The following is a 25815-nucleotide window of genomic DNA, read 5'->3' as shown; positions in this document are numbered from 1 at the left end:
TCTTTTGTTTTATGTATTTTTCTTCACTCGGATGTGTTATAAAATATGACGAATATTATTCTCAGAATTTTCAATGGCAACACCGTAGGACATTGGAAGTAGAAATGTCTTTTAGATGAGATAAAGCTTTGTATTAAAAAATAGTTATTGATGTTAGTCAATTGTTGTTGATCAAGATTTCTCCATTTTCTGCTCAATTTAAATTTGATTCATGATAAACTCCTGTTTATCTTTGTCCTTGCTTGTATCCTATAAGCATAACATCCTTGTATATGCATGCCCAGGGTTAACATAGGTAATTTATACCGGTAGTATAACAGATATTCTTACCCCTTATATGGTTATTCTAATTGCTAACTCTACTAACCTAAGTAATATATATATATATATATTACGGAGATGCAGCACAGAATTTTGTCAGTGAACAGGTCGCGGTCTCAAAGCGACGAAAATATTTTGACAAATTAAATTTAAATGTTGAAGTGAATCTAACGGATTTTGTGTGTTATTTTAAATGGCTTATAAACACCTTCCACGCTGCAATTGTTATGTATATATATATATATATATATATATATATATATATATATATATATATATATATATATATATATATATATATATATATATATATATATATATATTTGAAGAAAAGCAACAAAAATGCATTAGGTTATAGCAGTACGTACGTTTCGTACAAACTTCATTTATTTATGTAGTGAGAACGCCACATAAGATGTTCTCACTACATAAATAAATGAAGTTTGTACGAAACGTACGTACTGCTATAACCTAATACATTTTTTGTTGCTTTTCTTCAAATTTTATTCACCAAATCTCTTGATTTTGTTTTTGGTTTTTACCCTACCTAATTCTGGTGCCACATACATTTTAAGTACCGCATTTAATCTTTTGATTAAATCTATATTATTATTATTATTATTATTATTATTATTATTATTATTATCATTATATATATATATATATATATATATATATATACATATATATATATATATATATATATATATATATATATATATATATATATATATATATATATATATATATATATATATATATAATACTTTTATATACTTATATTTTGATAATGGTTGAAAGCGAGTTTTGCTTAAAATAGACATGACTCCATGAACAAAATTAACACCAAACCTATGTACTTCTAACGTCTTTACTTTTTATGTTAGCTACTGACGAGTATTGTCTGACAACTCAGATTTTCTACTATGAATACCTCTGTCCTTCTGGACGAAACAATTTGTACAGCAACATGTGTAATAAAAACTTCATTCCATTTTAACATCTAATCTCCTCCATTTACATAAATATGAATCAATTTAATGAGCAGTATTTAATAATTTGAATCATATACTTAATATATATATATGCACTTTATATATATATATATATATATATATATATATATATATATATATATATATGTATACACAGATATATGTACATACTTACATCTACATGTGTATATATATATGCATATCAGGGTACAGGACGTTAGATAAATAGATAGGTAGATAGATAGAAAGATAGAAAGATAGAGTCACGTCAGAATAATAAAGTACAGACTTACTTGCAAAAAAGGACGTGTGAGTTCAATAATGTAATAATACAAAGAATATATATACATGTATACACACATATATGTACATACTTACATCTACATGTGTATATATATGCATATCAGGGTACAGGACATTAGAACAATGAACTACAGACAACGGAACGAACACATAGGAAAACGGAAAGCCACTTGGAATATTCCTTCATCAGCTGTCTCTATTCTAACCTGACGTTTCGAAGATAAGGCAGAAAGTACTCTAGAATAGTCTCTTCCTGAGTAGTGGATCAACCCACTACACAGAGAATTCCAAGGTGGCAAACACAAACCAAGACAGGAAAAATTGGACAGTGAAAACAACATTCAAAAGCCGTACGGCCAAACGCGAATCTGAGGTAGAACGCTAGTAGTTCGTCTTGCCTTCACAGCGGCTGTAGTAGCAGTGTCCAATTCCATTGTGAACAGTCTGTTCTGGATTGTTACTGGCACTATCAAACTGTGAGTGTCTCGGGAAACTTCACCTAGGATCGCCTTGACTAGCTCAGCTTTTGTGATTCTTTTCACGGGAGTTTGTGAGTGACCATTGCGTTGCTGATGTTGTTTTTTTCTACACACCGCTTGCAAATGACCCTTTTTATCACAAAAATGACATTTGGTTTCCCTGAAAAGACAGTCTGTTGCTTTGTGGGCCTTTCCACATCGGTAGCATTTCTCCTGGTTTGTGGAATAAGACTGCTGGTGTTTCTTTTGAGGACTCTTATTCTTGTTCTGTTGGACCTTGTAGACTTGCTTAGTTTTGGAACCGTATACAGTTTCTTTTGCAACCTTTGCTGCGTCTTCCGTCTCGATGGCAACCTGGACAGCACGGGCAAAATCTAGTTCTGAGTCTTTTATCTTAAAAAGCGCCTTCAGAACCGCTTCATTGTTAACCGAACATATGAATCTCTGTCACAGAGCTTCATCCTGTGGATTGGTGATCGACGGAAAATCACAGGTAGCTGCATCCTGACGTATACATGCTGCCAGCTCCTGGAGAGTTTCGCCTAGCTTCCGCTGCATATCACTCCAAAACTTGAAACGCTCTCTCACAATGAAAAGTTTAGGGTCGAACTGTTCCTTCATGAAGTCAACGATTTCGTCCATTATCAAGTTGTTGATATCAATAGGCGGATTTTGTTGGGTAGCCAGATTAGCAAGTTGCTTGTAAACAGTAGCAGTCTGATTGGTCAGGAACACTTATGCCATGCGTTTTTCAGGTACAGCATTAGCAGCCACAAACGTACGGAATCTTGACCAGTAATCAGGCCATAGTTCTGTCGTAGAATCAAATCAGCAGATGGTGGAATCGACATCGTTGTCGAAGCAGCTGAAAAACAGCCACTGGGATCGCCTTCAACTTGTCGAGCAACAAACAGTTTTAACAGAGTGTCCATATCTCTCTGATGTTGTTGCATTTGCTTGTCCATTTGTTCCCTAAACAATTTAATAAGTTCTACTATCTGTTTTTCAGCCATTGTTATTACGATGAATAATTTTACGGTAAAGTAAGCATGTAATCCTACCGATCCTATCGATCCTACCGGCGACGCCAATAAACTCTGTTGTATTTCCCTCGGAAGACTCGCAGAGATAACACAACGTGTTGTACAATTTAATTATTACATTTATTATTCAATTACATACAAAGAACGCACTCACCCAGTGTTCGTTATGAATAAACAAGAATCATGTCCGCCATATCTATCAATGACATTTTACTACTCCAGTCACACAAGACAACAATGAAACAATGAACTCAGACAAACCACAGTGACACACGGAACGTCAGACGAATAACATATCCAACAGTCCCTATAACAATATGTCTATGTATTTATATGTACATGTGTATATGTATAACACTTTAACTCTTTAAGTAGTGTCAGCTAGTTAAAGCCGTTAAATATGTATAAATATATACACATATGCCTTGTCCGGATTCGTGGTTGATCAGGTTGGAGAGACAATTCTTTCGCTTTTTGTGGAAGTGCAGGTCGCCACTTGTGAAACGCTCTGTCTGCTGTCAAAAGCCTTTAAAGGGAGGTTTAGGGATGCCTTGGTTAATGATGCGCAGGCATGCGTTGAGATTGAGGCACCTCTGGATTCTCCTTGATAGTGAACGGGTATGGTCTCCGCTGGCCAGACAAATGTTCCCCGAGTTGAAAAGTTTTTGCGAACAGGAAGCCTGGTGTTCTCGTAGACCGAGGTCGAGTGAATGGCATAAAGAGTGTCGTAAGGCCCTCTTGCTTTTCCGGCGCTCGGGCAACGTCAGCAGTGGGGGTTCCACACGGATTTTATATAGTGGGTTGGTAGAGTCTGAATGCGACGATGGCCTGGGGGCGACTCTAGGTCTCGGGTTTATTCAACTGAACAGCCTGTTTCACCGTACATTCGGGTTGAGAACGTTGGACAACTTCCAAAAGTCCTTAACCTGGCAATGCTACAGAGGTGCCTTGCCCGTTTGGGATAAGCTTGCAAGACACGGTAAGCGTCAGTCGCCGACCTGTCCAAGATGCGGGGGAGACAGGGAAACCGTCCCTCACGCTATTGTTCAGTGTCCGGAGATATCAGAAATGTGGGCTTATGCTGAACACCGGCGAAGGAAGAGTACAGCTGTCGACTGAGTCAATTATAAAAATTGACCCACCGGGAGTTTTAACAAACGAAGGTAAGAATTGTTTTCTCACGGTTGTAGCAATAGCGAAAGAGGTAATATGGAAGATGAGGATAAAAGGAATTAAGACAGGCAACTTTATCTCTGGCCACAATTTACGTTCATTTTTTACTTTTCATTTGAAAAGGAAAGTGTGGCTGGAGAGGAGATGTCTGTCGGAGTATACATTCCAAAAGAGATGGAAGCATGTTGCACGAGTGTTGTGCGTGCAAGGAACCGTGTGAATAGTCAGGAAAAAAAAAAAGGAAAAAAAAAAAGGTGCCAGCGATAGATTGGGGCTTGTGGGTCGGAGCGTGGCCTGATCATCGCTTCATTTGTGTTGTCTAACGTACTGTTAATATCATTCGATTTTTTATATTTTATAAAATTTTTAAAGTCATATTTTATGTAAACCATTCGCATTACTGATCCCAATCAGTTGTTTTGTACCATTCTATGTTTAGCTCCCTGTGGGCAATAATGAAATTGGTATTTCGTCTGCCGGTACGTTCCGAGTTCAAATTCCGCCGAGGTGAACTTTGCTTTTCATCCTTTCGGGGTCGATAAATTAAGTACCAGTTACACACTGGGGTCGATGTAATCGATTTAATCCCTTTGTTTGTCCCCTCTATGTTTAGCCCCTTATGGGCAATAAAGAAATAAGAATACCTAACACGAATACATACAACAGAGAAATCCTCTACTAAAGGGACCCCCAAGGGCCAAGTGGTAGTGTTAGAATAAGGGTTAGATTAAGTTTACTACACGGGTAGGCCACAGCAGGATTTGAACTCAGAACACCAAAGAAAAACAGATTAAATGTTGCGAGGCATCTTGGCTCTTCTTTAGAAACGAACCTCTCCAAGAAAATGACGTTTAATTGTAAAAAGAATGTTAGGAAAATGGGAAATATGTCCAAAATAAATGAAGTATGCAAAAAATTAGGCAGATTCATCTATTTTAAAATATTTTATACTAAAAAATAAGTTACTGCCCCTCGTATCGTCTGATATGTTTGTCTATATTCGCGAGTATCCGTTTTCTGTTTTTTTTTTTTAGTATAAAATATTTAAAAATAGATTAATCTCCCTAATTTTTTGCATACTTCATTTATTTTGTATATATTTACCATTTTCATAATTTTTTTTAAAAATTAGGCGTCATTTTCTTGGAGAGGTGCGTTTCTAAAGCGCCGGCACCTGGTCCAATGTCTGAATATAGGCGCAGGAGTGGCTATGTGGTAAGTAGCTCGTTTACCAACCACATGGTTCTGGGTTCAGTCCTACTGCATGGCACCTTGAGCAAGTGTCTTCTACTATAGCCTCGGGCCGACCAAAGCCTTGTGAGTGGATTTGGTAGACGGAAACTGAAAGAAGCCTGTCGTATATATGTATATGTATGTTTGTGTGTCTGTGTTTGTCCCCACAATATCGCTTGACAACCGATGCTGGTGTGTTTACGTCCCCGTAACCTAGCGGTTCGGCAAAAGAGACCGATAGAATAAGTACTAGGGTTCCAAAGAATAAGTCCTGGGGTCGATTTGCTCGACTAAAAGGCGGTGCTCCAGCATGGCCGCAGTCAAATGACTGAAACAAGTAAAAGAGTAAAAGATTCCATATGATCACCCCCTTAGATTGTTATTCTATTGGATCTTTTTTAAAACGGGGGCCACATTTTTCATTAACGAAACACTTTGAAACTTGGAACACTGGTAGAATGTGTCATATAAAACATCTTTTTCTCTTAGTCTTCTTAAAAAAAAAAGAAATCCATAAATTATTCCATGTTAAAGTTGTCGTATTTCTGTAATTTCAACCAATCACTGACGTCCATTCAGCCGATATACATTAAGTGCCGACTACATAAACAAACGATTCTGAAACAATTAACCCTAACCCTAACTCTAACCCTAACCCTAACCCTAAGGTTAGGGTTAGGGTTAGGGTTAAAGCAAATTTAAAATGAAAAAAAGCAAATAAAACGAAGAATCGTTTGTTTATGTAGTCGGCACTTAATGTATATCGGCTGAATGAACGTCAGTGATTGGTTGAAATTATCGAAATAAGACAATTTTTTACATGAAATAAATTCGAATACAAAAATATTTTTGTGTTCTATAACACAAAATAGATAAGTATACGAAGTTTGAAAGTCTTTCGGTACCAAAAACACTACGTAAAACATTAATGAAAAATGTGGCCCCCGTTTTAAAAAAGATCCATTCTATTTACCAACCCCCTGAAAGATAAAGAAGCAATGTCGGCCTCACCCGAGTATGAACTCAGATCGTATATATATATATATATATATATATATATATATATATGTATATATATATATATATATATATATATATATATATATATATATATATATATATATATATATATATATATATATATATATATATATATATATATATATATATATATATACATATATATATATACATATATATATATATATATATATATATATATATATATATATATATATATATATATATATATATATATATATATATATATATCTTGAAGTAAACAAGAACTGTGGAGGCGCAATGGCCAAGTGGACTCGCGGTCATAGGATCGCGGTTTCGATTCTCAGACCGGGCGTTGTGAGTGTTTATTGAGCGAAAACACCTAAAGCTCCACGAGGCTCCGGCAGGGGGTGGTGGCGAACCCTGCTGTACTCTTCCACCACAACTTTCTCTCACTCTTTCTTCCTATTTCTGTTGTGCCTGTAATTCAAAGGGTCAGCCTTGTCACACTGTGTCAAGCTGAATATCCCCGAGAACTACGTTAAGGGTACTCGTGTCTGTGGAGTGCTCAGCCACTTGCACGTTAATTTCACGAGCAGGCTGTTCCGTTGATCGGATCAACTGGAACCCTCGACGTCGTAAGCGACGGAGTGCCAACAACAAACAAGAACTGTTTAAATATCAAACAATTTGGTGACAAGATATTTTTCTCTCACCATATCTTTATCCTACATCAACATATTAATATGGAGTGCACTAAATATATTTTCTCTCTATCTCCGATATTATTTATCTGAGAATTATTCCACACTATCTGGAATTATTATAAACTTTATTACAAACCAATGATGATGTCTCTAAGTAGCTGCGTGAACTAAACATATTAAATAATGAATGCATCTTTTTCTCTTAGTCTTCTTAAAAAAAAAAGAAATCCATAAATTATTCCATGTTAAAGTTGTCGTATTTCTGTAATTTCAACCAATCACTGACGTCCATTCAGCCGATATACATTAAGTGCCGACTACATAAACAAACGATTCTGAAACAATTAACCCTAACCCTAACTCTAACCCTAACCCTAACCCTAAGGTTAGGGTTAGGGTTAGGGTTAAAGCAAATTTAAAATGAAAAAAAGCAAATAAAACGAAGAATCGTTTGTTTATGTAGTCGGCACTTAATGTATATCGGCTGAATGAACGTCAGTGATTGGTTGAAATTATCGAAATAAGACAATTTTTTACATGAAATAAATTCGAATACAAAAATATTTTTGTGTTCTATAACACAAAATAGATAAGTATACGAAGTTTGAAAGTCTTTCGGTACCAAAAACACTACGTAAAACATTAATGAAAAATGTGGCCCCCGTTTTAAAAAAGATCCATTCTATTTACCAACCCCCTGAAAGATAAAGAAGCAATGTCGGCCTCACCCGAGTATGAACTCAGATCGTATATATATATATATATATATATATATATATATATATGTATATATATATATATATATATATATATATATATATATATATATATATATATATATATATATATATATATATATATATATATATATATATATATATATATATATATATATACATATATATATATACATATATATATATATATATATATATATATATATATATATATATATATATATATATATATATATATATATATATATATATATATATATATATATATATATATATATATCTTGAAGTAAACAAGAACTGTGGAGGCGCAATGGCCAAGTGGACTCGCGGTCATAGGATCGCGGTTTCGATTCTCAGACCGGGCGTTGTGAGTGTTTATTGAGCGAAAACACCTAAAGCTCCACGAGGCTCCGGCAGGGGGTGGTGGCGAACCCTGCTGTACTCTTCCACCACAACTTTCTCTCACTCTTTCTTCCTATTTCTGTTGTGCCTGTAATTCAAAGGGTCAGCCTTGTCACACTGTGTCAAGCTGAATATCCCCGAGAACTACGTTAAGGGTACTCGTGTCTGTGGAGTGCTCAGCCACTTGCACGTTAATTTCACGAGCAGGCTGTTCCGTTGATCGGATCAACTGGAACCCTCGACGTCGTAAGCGACGGAGTGCCAACAACAAACAAGAACTGTTTAAATATCAAACAATTTGGTGACAAGATATTTTTCTCTCACCATATCTTTATCCTACATCAACATATTAATATGGAGTGCACTAAATATATTTTCTCTCTATCTCCGATATTATTTATCTGAGAATTATTCCACACTATCTGGAATTATTATAAACTTTATTACAAACCAATGATGATGTCTCTAAGTAGCTGCGTGAACTAAACATATTAAATAATGAATGCATATGAGAGAGCCACGGCTAGAAAGTCTTCAGCAACTGATTTATTAGAGAGGATAAAAGTAATTTTAATGTTGTAATATTTCGAATTTTATAAGTTATAGTATGACGTTATATGACTTAAACATATTGAATTTGAAAAGACTATATATTTAATATATTTTTTATGGATTACATATAAATACAGTATTTGAAACAATACCCCAGGTTATAATTTGTGAAATAAAGAAATATTTCTGTAGAATTATCGTTTTAAACACTTTAGTAGTTTATATTAAAACTCTAAAGAACTTTATAGAAAAATCTTAAAATTCGAAAAAGAAAAAAAATTACTTTTAATTTTAAATGAAATACAATAAATGTTTATCCCTAAACAAAGTGAAACATAAATACTATAAATAAAATTAAAGAATTAAGAAACGCTATTGGTTTTATAAAAATGATGTTTACAGTTTGATAAAATATAAAAAATTTTTTTTTTTGTTCTGCTCTAATAATATTCAATAGTAGAAATATAGTAGAAATATAGTACTTGGATGTCTCACTGAATGATAGATCGGGGCTCTGAGTATGGCAATGTATACATGTATGTCATTATGCAGTTCTATTTCAAGATGTCTTGCCAATAGAGAAAGAACCGGTTTCTAACCTAGATCCAAGGCTCCTTCATAGGAATTTCAACATCAGGAACAGGGTATTTTTGTTCGTATGTATGTATATATGCAGATTTGTATGTTTTGTTTTATGTATGTATTCCTGTGCATATAGTTGCATATCTAGACATGCTCATATATATTTAAATGATAAACTTCTGGAAAGTTTTACAAATTCTTACAGTTCCAGTGATGGATTGGATCTGTACACTTCGAATTCGCTTTCTCCTTTATGGTTCAAGTCTTATTGGACCCATTATTTTGCACAGGCGTTGCTGACTAATTTTCATCGACAGTGCTGCTATCTTTACACACTTTTATTCCATTCTAAAGTAGTGCGATGATGGGAAGGTGGCGAAATATGCGGATCAGACTGGTTGGCAGCCTGTAGTTAGTGATATACACGTAGGTCTCCTTATCGTTCGAGACAGCGATGAGTTTTGGTTGCTGCATGGGTGTCTAAGCAGCTGAAATCGGGGGAGGGCACTGCTTACCTGGAGACTAGAGAGATTCTAGACAAGGTGAAGTCAAACTGCCTGTGCTTATCTATCTGATCAGTTTAGTGCGATTGACAGATGTCTGTCTTGTGCTCAGAAAACAGAAAATATAAAATCAAATGGATTATGAAATTTTTATGCCAGAATGCTAGACGACAAAAGTGAATTTAGAACTGAAAGACGTTCTATACTTGTTTCTCGCAAACTAAACCAATATACCTGAGACATAGCTGTTCTCTCAGAGATTCATTTGGAAGGTGATGAATAGTTTGAAGTGGTTACATGATTGTTTTCTTGGAAGAGGGAACCGAAGAAGGTGTGCAGGGAGCCTGCTGTTAGATTTGCAGTTGGATATGAATTCCACAAGAAGACAGATGAACTTATTATCCACATAAATCACCGATTGGTGACTATGGCTCAGCATTTATTCAATGATGGCCGAGCTGCTACCCGGGGACTTATTCTTTGTAAGCCTAATACTTATTCTATCAGTCTATTTTGCTGAACCGCTAAGTTACAGGGACGTAAACACACCAGCATCGGTTGTCAAGTGATGTTAGAGGGACAAACACAAACACATAAACATATACACACACACACACACACACATATATACATATATACATATATACATATACACACACACACACATACATATACATATATACGACGGGCTTCATTCAGTTTCCGTCTACCAAATCTACTCACAAGGCTTTGGTCGGCCCGAGGTTATAGTAGAAGACACTTGCCCAAGATGCCACGCAGTGGGACTGAACCCGGAACCATGTGGTTGGTAAGCAAACTACTTACCACACAGCCACTCCTGTGCCTATGTGTATACTTTTCTTCTTATTTTTTTTTATTATCCCATTACATGTAAACCCCCAGGTGTGCCTGTACCATCTTTTTTTCTGTTGTCATTCCATAGTGTTGGCATAGCTCCCAGTGTATATAGGTCCCAACTTTGTCATGTCTGTGGATATATTCCTTCTTAGCCAGGACTGGGAGGCCAGAGACAATACGATATATTGTTTCTTCCCCGTTACCACATATTCTGCAGTTACTTGTATTTTATTTTCATTATGTATTTTTAGTGATTTCTGATGAGGAGGTTTTGATCTTGTACTGTAATTCTTCTTCTTCTTCTTCTTCTTCTTCTTCTTCTTATTATTATTATTATTATTATTAAACAGCTACAACAATATGTGGATGGTACTTAACTACAACAAATTTGAACCAAACAAAGCACTTCCAAACGCTGACCTGTTATTGGTGCTGGAGCAAATGCCGTAAGTGTTACAACTAATAGACATAGTTTACCAATTAAAATGTATAGAAGGTGAAATGTAGGTACTCAACCACAATGTATATTGGGGAGACTGCCAAGAGTATAGCAGAAAGAATGGAAATACACTGGAACGAATTCTATGATAAGAAACATCAGTACACTATCACTATACTAAGGATAAACATGACAGTTCGTTTTGAAACATCTATGATGCATCCTTATAGTAGATATGAGAGATTACATTAATAAAAGAATTGAAACCATTACTTAATTAAAAAAAATACTGTTAAAATGTAGCAACTACAGCCATCACCTTAATGCATTAAACACAAATTTATGTGTATTGTGCATGTGTGCAACTAAATACTTTCTGTGTGTGGTCGAAATGGAGTTAATCAGTGGAGGATGGTGTGCATAATATGGAGTTTTACTGCATATTTGGCTTTGAGAAAAAATATGCTTTTTCACTAATGTTCACAACCTTACAAGAACTATATCAGTTAAGCAAATGCATGAAAACATAACTTAATCTGGACGCTATTTCAGAAAATTATCAGCGTTCTCTTTGAGCATATAAAAGACAAATGTAGCTGGGATAAATTATTCTTTATTCATTATTCTTTATTCATTATTCTTTATTCATTATTCTTTATCATTCTTTATTCATTATTCTTTAGTCATTATTCTTTATTTATTATTCTTTATTCATTATTCTTTAGTCATTATTCTTTATTCATTATTCTTTATTCTTTATTTATTATTCTTTATTCATTCACAGGGGTTACATCATGTTCCAAGGTATGACCAGGAAGTTGAAGAATGACACCTACTGGGGAAGCTACAATGTACCGTGAGTAAAAGTCCCCTCTATTTGTAGGGCTTCTTCTTTTACTCTTTTGTTTGTTTCAGCCACTGGACTGTGGCCATTCTGGGGCATTGTCTCGAAAGGGTTTTTAGTTGAAAAAGTAGCAGCCCAGTATTTTTTAATTTTTTTTTATTTTTCAAGTCTGGTACTTATTCTATTAATTTCATTTGCCAAGCTGCTAAGTTGATCACATTGACCTCAGTGCGAAACTGGTACTTATTTAATCAACCCTGAAAGGATGAAAGGCAAACTCAACCTCGGCGGGAATTTGAACTCAGAATGTAGAGACGGATAGAAACCTGCAAAGTATTTTGCCCAGCGTGCTAACGGTTCTTCCAGCTTGCCACCTTCAATAACAACAACAACAACAACAACAACAACAACAATAATAATAATAATAATGGTGATGATGATGATAAATGCCCTGATGTAGTATCAGGCAGTGGCTCTCATGGCTTCTCATCTTAACTGATCGGAAGTGTTATCATATACATTGTTTTGTTTTGGTATAAAAGATGGGTTACAGCAAATATTCTGCTCAATACCACAGATTTGCTTATCAGTTGTTTGACTGTAACCAGTTGAGCATGTCCCTTGGTGGCTGACGATATGTGCATCTCTGATCACGAGCAGAAGTAGTGGGGGAGCATCATAGCCGTGTGTTGAGAGAAATTCTTTGGAAACCTCAATGTTTTGTTGAACATCCTTAAGCAACTCTTATTCAGGGACCTTTTGAGCAGGATGGGCTACACAACCCGAAGAAAATTCTAACCGGGCCCCACCTGCAAGGTCATGCACTTTTCATCTTGATATGAGATCACCATGTCACGCACATATGGTTGTGATGCATGTATCTGGTGTACCCTTATCAGACAGATAGTGACTCTTGTGAATTTTCCAAAAATTGTCCCCCTACCATCAGAAAAAATATTTTCAACTCAAATTCTGATACAATCAGAAAGTACACTTGAAAGTACATCTGAAGCATATTTGCAGGAAATTCCATTTTCCTGGAAGTTATCAGGAAACAAAGTTGAGTGGGGTACATATGTGGAGGTTTGCCAAATGAATAATGAGGTAGATTTGTTGAACTAAAAACCCTTTGAGGTAGGGTCCCAGAATAGCTGCCATCCAATGAATGGATACAAATAAAGGGTGCATACATGTGTGTGTGTTCTGTGTCTGTGACTATGTGTGTTTCTGTGTGTGTGTGTGTGTCCGTGTGCATGCATCTGTGTGTATGTAACTGTGTGTACATCTGCATGTGTGTCTGTGTCTGTGACTATGTGTGTGGTTATGTATGTGTGTGTGTGTGTGTGCATGCAGCTGCGTATGACTGTACCTCTTTTTTTATATACTTATATATATATACTCTGTTGTGTCTGGGGAGAGTCATTTTCTTTTCGTGCCTTAAAATTTAACACACTCACCGTTAAAATTTCCACTTAGTATTTTTTTATTTTCCTAAAATTTTCGTTGCGTCTTGCAACCTTTTCAATAGTCTTGACTCTGTCCGTTATATAAATTTTAGGAAAATAAAAATAATAAGTGGAAATTTTAACTGTGAGTGTGTTAAATTTTAAGGCACGAAAAGAAAATGACTCTCCCAAGACACAATAGAATATGCTTCAACACACGAAATCACATAAAAAATCTTGCAAACCAAATCCCAAATCGAAATATATATATATATAAAATATATAGTTTTAGGGAAAAATAACCAAGTTTCAAGAACTCATCGATGAAAATCCACTATCACATATAGATAAATTAATAATTAAAAGGCACAATAAATGAGTATAATATAAAACAAAGTAAATATCATAAGATAAAGATAATAAAATGACTACACGTGTTTCATAACTAATTTTCATCTATAGTCTTGTTGAACCGTTTACTGTGTTCTTGTGCCAGTTATTTCTCCAAGATTGTGAAAATCAGTGGCCAGCAGGATCTCATTGACAAATATGGGGACAGCTATACCTACAACAACACCTCCATGGCCAAGATAATGAGACGGGACCATATCAAGGTGAAGGACATGAAGACGATCAAATTGATGAGGTAAGATATACATACGTCTTTTATCTTCTACTGGTTTCAGTCATTAGACAGTGGCCATGCTGGGGCACCACCTTGAAGAATCTTTAGTTGAATGAGTCAACCCTAGCACTTATTTTTCTTTAAAGCCTGGGACTTATTCTATCAGTATCACTTGCCAAACCACTAAGTTACAGGGACGTAAACACACCAACACCAGTTGTCAAGCAGTGGTGGGACACAAACACGCACACACATATAAAACAGGCTTCTTTTCAGTTTCCGTCAACCAGATCCACTGACATGGGTTTGGTCAGCCCAAGGCTGTAGTAGGAGGCACTTTGGAAGCAAAATTCTTCACACAGCAACACCTGTGCCTTCACATGGAGCACAAAAATAGAAATAGAGGAAAAATACATATACATCATCATCATTGTTTAACGTCCGCTTTCTGTGCTGGCATGGGTTGGACGGTTTGACTGAGGACTGGTGAGCCAGAGGCTGCACCAGGCTCAATCTGATTTGGTAATGTTTCTACAGCTGGATGCCCTTCCTAATGCCAACCACTCCGAGAGTGTAGTGGGTGCTTTTATGTGCCACTGGCACGAAGGCCAGGCAAGAGGTACTGGCAACGGCCACGCTCAAAATGGTATATTTTACATGCCACCTGCACAGGAGCCAGTCCCTGCACTTATATATATATATATACATATGTATATATATATATATATATATATATATATATATATATATATATATATATATATATATATATATATATATATATATATACTAGCAGAAATACCCAGCTTTGCCCGGGTTAAAGAGAATAATGAAATCTAAAAACGCTGTCTAGACTATGCAACGCTCAACTGTTAGTAGCTACGATACCATATTTCTACATTAATAACTCTCCAATCCATGCCAGCATGGAACATAGACATTAAGTGGAATGCCAGTCTCTCATCTGGGAAGGCTTTGAAATCAATGTTACCAACTGGGGACTATGTGCGTCGCAGTGATAATAAAAAGACTCAAAGGAGGTCTGCAACGAAATAATTTTACTCAACACTTTGCAAGTGAATCAGTGGAGGCAAAGATGCGTCTCATTTACTTGACAATTTATGAACCACATTGCAGAAATCACAATGTAAGTATATCTGAAAGGGTAGTCTTACACTTGTACCGTTGAATTACAAATAATGCTCATCTGTTATGTTTGGGTTAAAATTTCATCAACATCAAAAATATATGAATTTTCATGGGAGTTATGGCTGTTATGCATAGAATATAATTTCCAAATTTCATAAAGATCCATTCAGTACTTTTGACGTAGTTTTGGATAAGAAAACAAATGACTAATGTGTGTGTTTGTGTGCATGTGTATGTGTGTGATGGGTGTATATATGTATAGATATCTGTATGCATGTATATATGTGCACATATTACATGTACATCTATATATATATACATCTACACATATGTATACATATACATGTATGCATATAGATCTATATCTATATATATATCTATACATATACGTGTACATATACATCTATATGTATACATATACATCTCTCTCTCTCTCTCTCTTTCTCTCTCCCTCTCTCTCTCTTTCTCTCTCTCTGAAAGTATCTGTCATTACAGTATCGAAATGTGATTGTTTCAGTCAGTGGAATAACGTGTACATATACATCTATATGTATACATATACACATCACAATAATCAGTCATCTACCGTAGCCTAGTCGTTACTACTCCCCAATGTAGGATTCCTCACCATACAGGTGACAGCTACAGCTTTAAGATGCATTATGGATCTATAGCAATTGGAAGGGCATGACTCAATAGAAACAACAATGTGTGACATTTGGAGTAAAGGGAAATGAAAGTGTCGCCTCTGGAGTTTGCAAATGACAACTCTACCGATAGGTAACTGGGCAGAAAATATTTACAATCAATAAATGTCTTAGAACAACCAGTCACTCATCTGGGAAGGCCTTGAAATCAATGTTACCAACTGGGGACTATATGTGTCGCAGTGGTAATAAAAAGACTCAAAGGAGGTCTGCAACGAAATAATTTTACTCATCACTTTGCAAGTGAATCAGTGGAGGCAAAGATGAGTCTCATTTACTTGACAATTTATGCACCACATTGCAGAAATCACAATGTAAGTATACCTGAAAGGATAGTCTTACACTGTTGTACCGTTGAATTACAAATAATGCTCATCTGGTATGTTCGGGTGACCCTATAGTACCAATGGTACAACTGTATTCGTCTTTGCTTAGGAAAAATGACTAAATTGTGGGTGTGAAGTCCCCATGAAGGGGTTTTTGTAACTTCTAAGAAGAAAAATTTTTAGAAATATTACTTTATTTGTGTGTAATCTGTATGGTTAAAATTTCATCAACATCAAAAATATATGAATTTTCATGGGGGTTATGGCCATTATGCATAGAATACAATTTCCGAATTTCTTAAAGATCCATTCAATACTTTTGACGTAGTTTCGGATAAGAAAACAAATGACTAATGTGTGTGTTTGTGTGCATATATATGTGTGTGTGTATGGGTGTATATATGTATAGATATCTGTATGCATTTATATATGTGTACATATTAGATGTACACCTATATATATATACATCTACACATATGTATACATATACATGTATGCATATAGATCTATAGCTATATATATATCTATACATATACGTGTACATATACATGTATATGTATACATATACATCTCTCTCTCTCTTTCTCTCTCTCACTCTCTCTCTGTATGTATCTATATATATATATACACACACCATTAAAGTGAAAGTATCTGTCATTACAGTATCGAAATGTGATTGTTTCAGTTAGTGGAATAGTTTCATTTTTAAAGTGAAAGTATTTGACATGAGTGTTTTTGTTTCACTTTTAACACGTAATACTTAAATAGTGGAGGAGATATTATGTTGCCGTGGGCTCGAACTCTGCAAGAAGTTAAAAATTTTTTTTGACTAAAACACAATTGGAACCCTAAGTAAGGCATGTGTAAAATTTGAATGAAATTGGTTGCGTAGTTCTCGAGTTTTAGGGATTCACACAGACAGACAGACAGACAGACAGACCGACAGACAGACAGACAGACAGACACACATTCTCATGTTTATATATATATAGATATATACACATACATATATCATCATCATCGTTTAATGTCCGCTTTCCATGCTAGCATGGGTTGGATGATTTGACTGAGGGCTGGCGAACCAGATGGCTGCACCAGGCTCCAATCTGATTTGGCAGTGTTTCTACAGCTGGATGCCCTTCCTAACGCCAACCACTCAGAGAGTGTAGTGGGTGCTTTTTATGTGCCACCGGCACAAAGGCCAGTCAGGTGGTAATTTCAACAGCCACGCTCAAAAAAAAAAATATATATATATATATATATATATATATTGTTCTTTGCCAGGTACAACAATTACAAGAAGGATCCGCTATCCAGGTGTGAATGCGAACCCCCTGAGAATGCCGAGCTCGCAATCTCTGCCCGATCGGATTTGAACCCACAGAATGGTACCTACCGTTTCAAGTTTCTAGGACACTGTGCTCACGGAGGTATTGACATGAAGGTAAGGTTTTTTTTTATGCTGTTGCCTTTACTGAGGATGGGGGTGAGGTGGGCGATCTTTATTAGAAATCTAACTTTTTGGACCCCCCAAAAAAGTTCAAAATGTTTTACTTCAACTAATTTTTCTCACATTATATATATATATATATATATATATATATATATATATATATATATATATATATATATATATATATATATATATATGTGTGTGTGTGTGTGTGTGTGTGTGTGTGTGTGTGTGTGTGTGTGTGTATGTTTGTGTGTCTGTGTTTGTCCCCCGAACATCGCTTGACAACCGATGCTGGTGTGTTTACGTCCCCGTAACTTAGCGATTCGTCAAAAGAGACAACTTTGAAACCGAGAGATGCACGTGGATTTTATTGATTGAAAAAACAAAAGCCAGTCTTTAATTGTACACCATGGTACACTATACCGAATTATGGAATGGAAGAAAATATTCTGGGTGGGGGCAGGATAGGAAAATGTGGATTTAACCTTTGAGGAGAAATTTGATAATTTAATGAAACAAATCTAATCTAGCAAAAACGAAATATATTTTAATTAAAATGTATACATAGGCTCTTGCTAAGCTTTCTTACCAGAATAGCCTGGTACTTATTTTGTGTCTTTCATGAGGATGTAAACACCAACACCAGTTGTCAAGTAGTTGCGGTGGGGGTGAGGGGGGGGGACAAACACAGACACACAAACACACACACACCTATATATATATATATCTATACATATATATAGTATACTCTGTAAAGTGATTGACATCAAGAAGGGCATCCAGCCATAAAAATCTACCAAAACAGACAACTGGAATCTGGTGCAGCTCTCCAGCCTTGTCAGCTCCTGTCAAATCATCCAACCCCTGCCAGCATGGAAATAAGCCGTAAGACGATGATGATATATAACATCCATGTTTTATCATAAGATCCTTTATTGTTAATTCATTCTAATCCTTATTTTACTATTTTCCATCATATCTATCATTCTCTCTCTTCTTCAGGTGTTCCTGTTTCTAGGTTGCCTTGGAGTTACGTTTATGGTTGCATTTTTGGCTTCGATGGCATTTGAAGCTCCGATGTTAGGTTTAGAAAAAGTATTATTGCAGAAATTAAAGATTAGAAAATAACAAAATTAATCTTGTTTGTTAATATTTTATTTCCTTATTGTTATTATTATTATTGAGAGAACAGCACATGTCATCAATGACACTGGGGTACATCTAGCAGATCACCTGCGATGAACCAACATCCTATCCAGGTGAAATGAAACCAGGAAACCAGCCATTATGAACCAGACATGGCTTCAGAAGGAACAAACAGCAACAACAACAGTCTTACCAATAAAGAAAATATTTAAATATCTAAATTTTAACATTGTTTTTGACTGTAAAAGTCACTTTGTCTGTTAAATGGTGGTTTAGATTTCAATTCCTACCCAGTTTAAAATTATATATATTTTTTTATTAACTTAAGTTGTATTATGTGTGTGCGTGTGTGTGTGTTACCAAATTTCATAGGTTTCCCTTAATTACAAAAAATTGAAATAACTTTAAATATCTTAATTTTCATGTTAATACTGTTGCTGCTTCGGTGGCCTCATAAGTAGAGGTGTTTAGAAGTAATAACATGGCACAGAGGTGGAGGTTTCAAATCTGTGCCAGGTATTATAGGGGGTCTTATTTAACATTTTCATTTTTTTCCCTAAAGATAAAAAAAAAAGTGAAAAATTTTCGTAAGACCCTTTAGTGCAGGCCCTGGGTGATATTGAACCCTGCCCAGGAAGTTATTGGTGTCTACATATGCCTTTACCCACAAGACCACCGAGACACCAACAGAAATGTTATTAAAAAATGACATATTTAAACCTATCTTGGCTGAAGATCAATATAAAGGGTTGTCAATTTACATTAATAAAACAAAAAATGATAATTTCAAACTGGGTAGGAATTCAAACCATTCAAGACTAGTATCATTCTTTCTCTCTTTCCCACTCTCTCTCTCTCTGTCTCTCTGTATATAAAGATATATATAATATATAAATACACACACACACACAAACATATGTAAATTATATATATATATATATATATATATATATATATATATATATATATATATATATATATATAAGTATATATATATATAATATATATATATTTCATGCTTATTTCTAGCACAATTTATGAACTTTGTAACATTTGAGGGTTATCTCCCTTTATACCTCAGCGACCGCTTTGTTTAATGTGTATGTTATTGTTTTAATTTGCTAGAAAGAGCAGCGAAAATCTTTTTTAAACGACGCCCTATATTGATAATTGATAATTAATTTGTATATTTATATATATAAAGTAGTTGTATACAGTTAACTTAATGTGATAGTCCCCAAAAATATATATATATATGTATATATATAGACAGGGCCGGCCTTGAACCAATTGGACAGATTTTTCCACATCAGACCTCGACATTTTATTTTAAAAAAAGTAAAAAAAAACATACTTTCTACCGAAATTAAGTTTCTTTGGGATGTTAAATTTCTTCCCGACTTTTGCCAGAATATTTTTAACAGGCGTTGTTTATTTAGATCTAGTTTAAATTTATAGTTTAATAAAAACTCAACTCGATTTTGGTGAGAAATAATGTTTTTCCTTAGATTATATCGAAAATGTGGTGTAAAACATTTTCTCTCCCTTTTAAATAAATTCAAAGGTAGCCGGTCTTCGACGCGCCTGTTTAGTATGCTAGAAATAGCAGTTATTAGGCGTAAAAAAAAAACAGCCACTACTCTGATCTCCTTATACGCAACCAATGGAGAAAAAAGTCCTTTGCAGTAATACTAGGAGCAGAAATTAGTTGATGACACACGGAGAAAAAAAAAGAAAACATGGAAAATATATAACTCTGAGATGAGTGGGGATGGATTCCCGTGGGCCCCTACCACTCCAATTTCGGTGGGGAAAAGACATTTGCGGTACATTAGGAGAGGAGATTAGTTGATAGCACAAGACAAAAGAAAAAAACTAGGGGAAAAACATTATTTCTCACCAAGATCGAGTTGTGTGTTATTAAACTATAAATTTAAACTAGATCTAAATAAACAACCCCTGTTAAAAATATTCTGGCAAGAAATTTAACATCCCAAAGAAACTTAATTTCGGTAGAAAGTATGTTTTTTTTTACTTTTTAAAAAATAAAATGTCGAGGTCTGACGTGGAAAAATCGGTCCAATTGGTTCAAGGCCGACCCTGTCTATATATATATACATATATATATATATATTTTGGGGCTGTCACATTAAGTTGACTGTATTCAACTACTTTGTATATATAAATATACAAATTAATTATCAATTATCAATATAGGGCGTCGTTTAAAAAAGATTTTCGCTGCTCTTTCTAGCAAATTAAAACAATAACATACACATTGAACAAAGCGGTCGCTGAGGTATAAAGGGAGGTAACCCTCAAATGTAGGGTTATCTCCCTTTATACCTCAGCCACCACTTTGTTTAATGTGTATGTTATTGTTTTAATTTGCTAGAAAGAGCAGCGAAAATCTTTTTTAAACGACGCTCTATATTGATAATTGATAATTAATTTGTATATTTATATATATAAAGTAGTTGTATACAGTTAACTTAATGTGATAGTCCCCAAAAATATATATATATATGTATATATATAGACAGGGCCGGCCTTGAACCAATTGGACAGATTTTTCCACATCAGACCTCGACATTTTATTTTTAAAAAAGTTTAAAAAACATACTTTCTACCGAAATTAAGTTTCTTTGGGATGTTAAATTTCTTCCCGACTTTTGCCAGAATATTTTTAACAAGGGTTGTTTATTTAGATCTAGTTTAAATTTATAGTTTAATAAAAACTCAACTCGATTTTGGTGAGAAATAATGTTTTTCCTTAGATTATATCGAAAATGTGGTGTAAAACATTTTCTCTCCCTTTTAAATAAATTCAAAGGTAGCCGGTCTTCGACGCGCTTGTTTAGTATGCTAGAAATAGCAGTTATTAGGCGTAAAAAAAAAAAAAACAGCCACTACTCTGATCTCCTTATACGCAACCAATGGAGAAAAAAGTCCTTTGCAGTAATACTAGGAGCAGAAATTAGTTGATGACACACGGAGAAAAAAAAAGAAAACATGGAAAATATATAACTCTGAGGTGAGTGGGGATGGATTCCCGTGGGCCCCTTCCAATCCAATTTCGGTGGGGAAAAGACATTTGTGGTATATTAGGAGAGGAGATTAGTTGATAGCACAGGACAAAAGAAAAAAACTAGGGGAAAAACATTATTTCTCACCAAGATCGAGTTGTGTGTTATTAAACTAGATCTAAATAAACAACCCTTGTTTAAAATATTCTGGCAAGAAATTTAACATCCCAAAGAAACTTAATTTCGGTAGAAAGTATGTTTTTTTTTACTTTTTTAAAAAATTAAATGTCGAGATCCGATGTGGAAAAATCGGTCCAAATGATTCAAAGCCGCCCCTGTATTTATATATACATATATATATTTGGGGGGGGGGACTGTCACATTAAGTTGACAGTATACAACTACTTTATATATATATCAATCATAAATTATCAATATAGAGCGTCGTTTAAAAAAGATTTTCGCTGCTCTTTCTAGCAAATTAAAACAATAACATACACATTGAACAAAGCGGTCGCTGAGGTATAAAGGGAGGTAACCCTCAAATGTAGGGTTATCTCCCTTTATACCTCAGCCACCACTTTGTTTAATGTGTATGTTATTGTTTTAATTTGCTAGAAAGAGCAGCGAAAATCTTTTTTAAACGACGCCCTATATTGATAATTGATAATTAATTTGTATATTTATATATATAAAGTAGTTGTATACAGTCAACTTAATGTGACAGTCCCAAAAAATATATATATATATGTATATATATAGACAGGGCCGGCCTTGAACCAATTGGACAGATTTTTCCACATCAGACCTCGACATTTTATTTTAAAAAAAGTTTTAAAAAACCATACTTTCTACCGAAATTAAGTTTCTTTGGGATGTTAAATTTCTTCCTGACTTTTGCCAGAATATTTTTAACAGGGGTTGTTTATTTAGATCTAGTTTAAATTTATAGTTTAATAAAAACTCAAAATGTGATAGTCCCAAAATATATATATATACATGTGTGTGTTTGCGTGTGTGTGTGTGTATTTATATTTTATACATTTATATATATATATATATATATATATATATATATATATATATATATATATATATTTATATACAGAGAGACCCAGAGACACAAAGTTCATAAATTGTGCTAGAAATAAGCCTGAAATCACCAATAGTCTTTTGGAGTCAAGATTTTTGGATTTTGGCTAATAAGACTAGTATCATTCTTTCTCTTTCTGTCTCTCTTTCTTTCTCTCTTCCCACTCTCTTTCTCTCTCTGTATATAAAGATATATATATATATATATATATATATATGTGTGTGTGTGTGTGTGTGTGTGTGTGTGTGTGTGTGTGTGTGTGTGTGTGTGTGTGTGTGTGTGTGTGTGTATTTATATATTATACATTTATATATTATATATCTTTATATACAGAGAGACAGAGAGAGAGAGAGAGTGGGAAAGAGAGAAAGAAAGAGAAAGAATGATACTAGTCTTTAAAAAAAACCAACTAGTGTTAAGTGTTTGATTAAAATCCATTCAAGGCGATGCTCCGCCATGGCGACAGTCAAATGACTGAAACAAGTAAAAGATTAGAAGAATAACATATGTATGCATGTATAGACATACGTACACACATAACATTTTCACACGTCTATACATAAACGCATGTGCATACAAGACCGGAAGTAATAGAAAATCTTTTATTTTTAAAAACAAGTTTTTTACCAACAATTTTAACATTGAGAGTGGTTTCCTTTGACACTAAAAAACGAAAATGTTACAAAGTTCATAAATTGTGCTAGAAATAAGCCTGAAATCACCAATAGATTTTTGAAGTCAAAATTTTAAAAAATGATTTTTTAAAACAAGTTTTTTAGTGTCAAAGAAAATTTAGATTAAAATTGTTGGTAAAAGTCACTTTGTCTGTTACATGGTGGTCTAGGCTTCAATTCCTACCCAGTTTGAAATTATTATTTTTTTTTTTTATTAATGTAAATTGACAACCCTTTATATTGATCTTCAGCCAAGATAGGTTTAAATATGTCATTTTTTAATTACATTTCTGTTGGTGGGCAAAGGCATATGTAGACACCAATAATATTCTGGGCAGGGTTCAATATCACCCAGGGTCTGCACTAAGGTGTCTTACGAAAATTTTTCACTTTTTTTTTTGATCTCTAGGGGAAAAAATTAAAATGTTAAATAAGACCCCCTATAATACCTGGCACAGATTTGAAACCTCCACCTCTGTGCCACGTTACTACTTCTAAACACCTCTACCTATGAGGCCACCAAAGCAGCAACAATATTGACATGAAAATTAAGATATTTAAAGTTATTTCAATTTTTTGTAATTAAGGGAAACCTATGAAATTTGGTAACACACACACACACACACATAATACAACTTAAGTTAATAAAAAAAAATAATAATTTTAAACTGGGTAAGAATTGAAACCTAAACCACCATTTAACAGACAAAGTGATTTTTACCGTCAAAAACAATGTTAAAATTTAGATATTTAAATATTTTCTTTATTGGTAAGACTGTTGTTGTTGCTGTTTGTTCCTTCTGAAGCCATGTCTGGTTCATAATGGCTGGTTTCCTGGTTTCATTTCACCTGGATAGGATGTTGGTTCATCGCAGGTGATCTGCTAGATGTACCCCAGTGTCATTGATGACATGTGCTGTTCTCTCAATAATAATAATAACAATAAGGAAATAAAATATTAACAAACAAGATTAATTTTGTTATTTTCTAATCTTTAATTTCTGCAATAATACTTTTTCTAAACCTAACATCGGAGCTTCAAATGCCATCGAAGCCAAAAATGCAACCATAAACGTAACTCCAAGACAACCTAGAAACAGGAACACCTGAAGAAGAGAGAGAATGATAGATATGATGGAAAATAGTAAAATAAGGATTAGAATGAATTAACAATAAAGGATCTTATGATAAAACATGGATGTTATATATCATCATCGTCTTATGTCTTATTTCCATGCTGGCAGGGGTTGGATGATTTGACAGGAGCTGACAAGGCTGGAGAGCTGCACCAGATTCCAGTTGTCTGTTTTGGTAGATTTTTATGGCTGGATGCCCTTCTTGATGTCAATCACTTTACAGAGTATACTATATATATGTATAGATATATATATAGGTGTGTGTGTGTTTGTGTGTCTGTGTTTGTCTCCCCCCCCCCCCCCCGCAACTACTTGACAACTGGTGTTGGTGTTTACATCCTCATGAAAGACACAAAATAAGTACCAGGCTATTCTGGTAAGAAAGCTTAGCAAGAGCCTATGTATACATTTTAATTAAAATATATTTCGTTTTTGCTAGATTAGATTTGTTTCATTAAATTACCAAATTTCTCCTCAGCGGTTAAATCCACATTTTCCTATCCTGCCCCCACCCAGAATATTTTCTTCCATTCCATAATTCGGTATAGTGTACCATGGTGTACATTTAAAGACTGGCTTTTGTTTTTTCAATCAATAAAATCCACGTGCATCTCTCGGTTTCAAAGTTGTCGCAGTGTTTCTGTCATGTGCTGTGAAAAAGGGGTTTGTGATATGAGGGATCTCGGATTATACAACACTGCTTCAGACAAACCTATCCAACCCATGAGCCTGGGGAAGAAGAGGTGATGAGGAAGACATGGAAAGGTAGGCACACTCTTATATATATATATATATATATATATATATATATATATATATATATATATACACACACACATTTAGGCATACATACATACAC

The 25815-nt window shown here is 34.5% G+C and overlaps 1 protein-coding gene across 1 annotated transcript; it reads left to right on the top strand.

Moving 5' to 3' along the window:
• Positions 1-11246: 11246 nt before the first annotated feature.
• Positions 11247-19009, top strand: LOC149130141 (putative phospholipase B-like 1). Its single transcript, XM_089345847.1, has 5 exons — positions 11247-11336; positions 12114-12185; positions 14115-14264; positions 17710-17869; positions 18884-19009. The coding sequence occupies exons 1-5, from the start codon at positions 11251-11253 to the stop codon at positions 19007-19009; spliced, it is 594 nt and encodes a 197-aa protein (XP_089201973.1). The 5' UTR covers positions 11247-11250.
• The last annotated feature ends 6806 nt before the right edge of the window (positions 19010-25815 follow it).

This window comes from Octopus bimaculoides, chromosome 30, assembly GCF_046866305.1.
Source record: "Octopus bimaculoides isolate indiv1 chromosome 30, ASM4686630v1, whole genome shotgun sequence".
In the NCBI taxonomy this organism is placed as follows: domain Eukaryota; kingdom Metazoa; phylum Mollusca; class Cephalopoda; order Octopoda; family Octopodidae; genus Octopus; species Octopus bimaculoides.
Note: the sequence above shows the minus strand (reverse complement) of the source record. Positions and strands in the feature narration are given on the sequence as shown.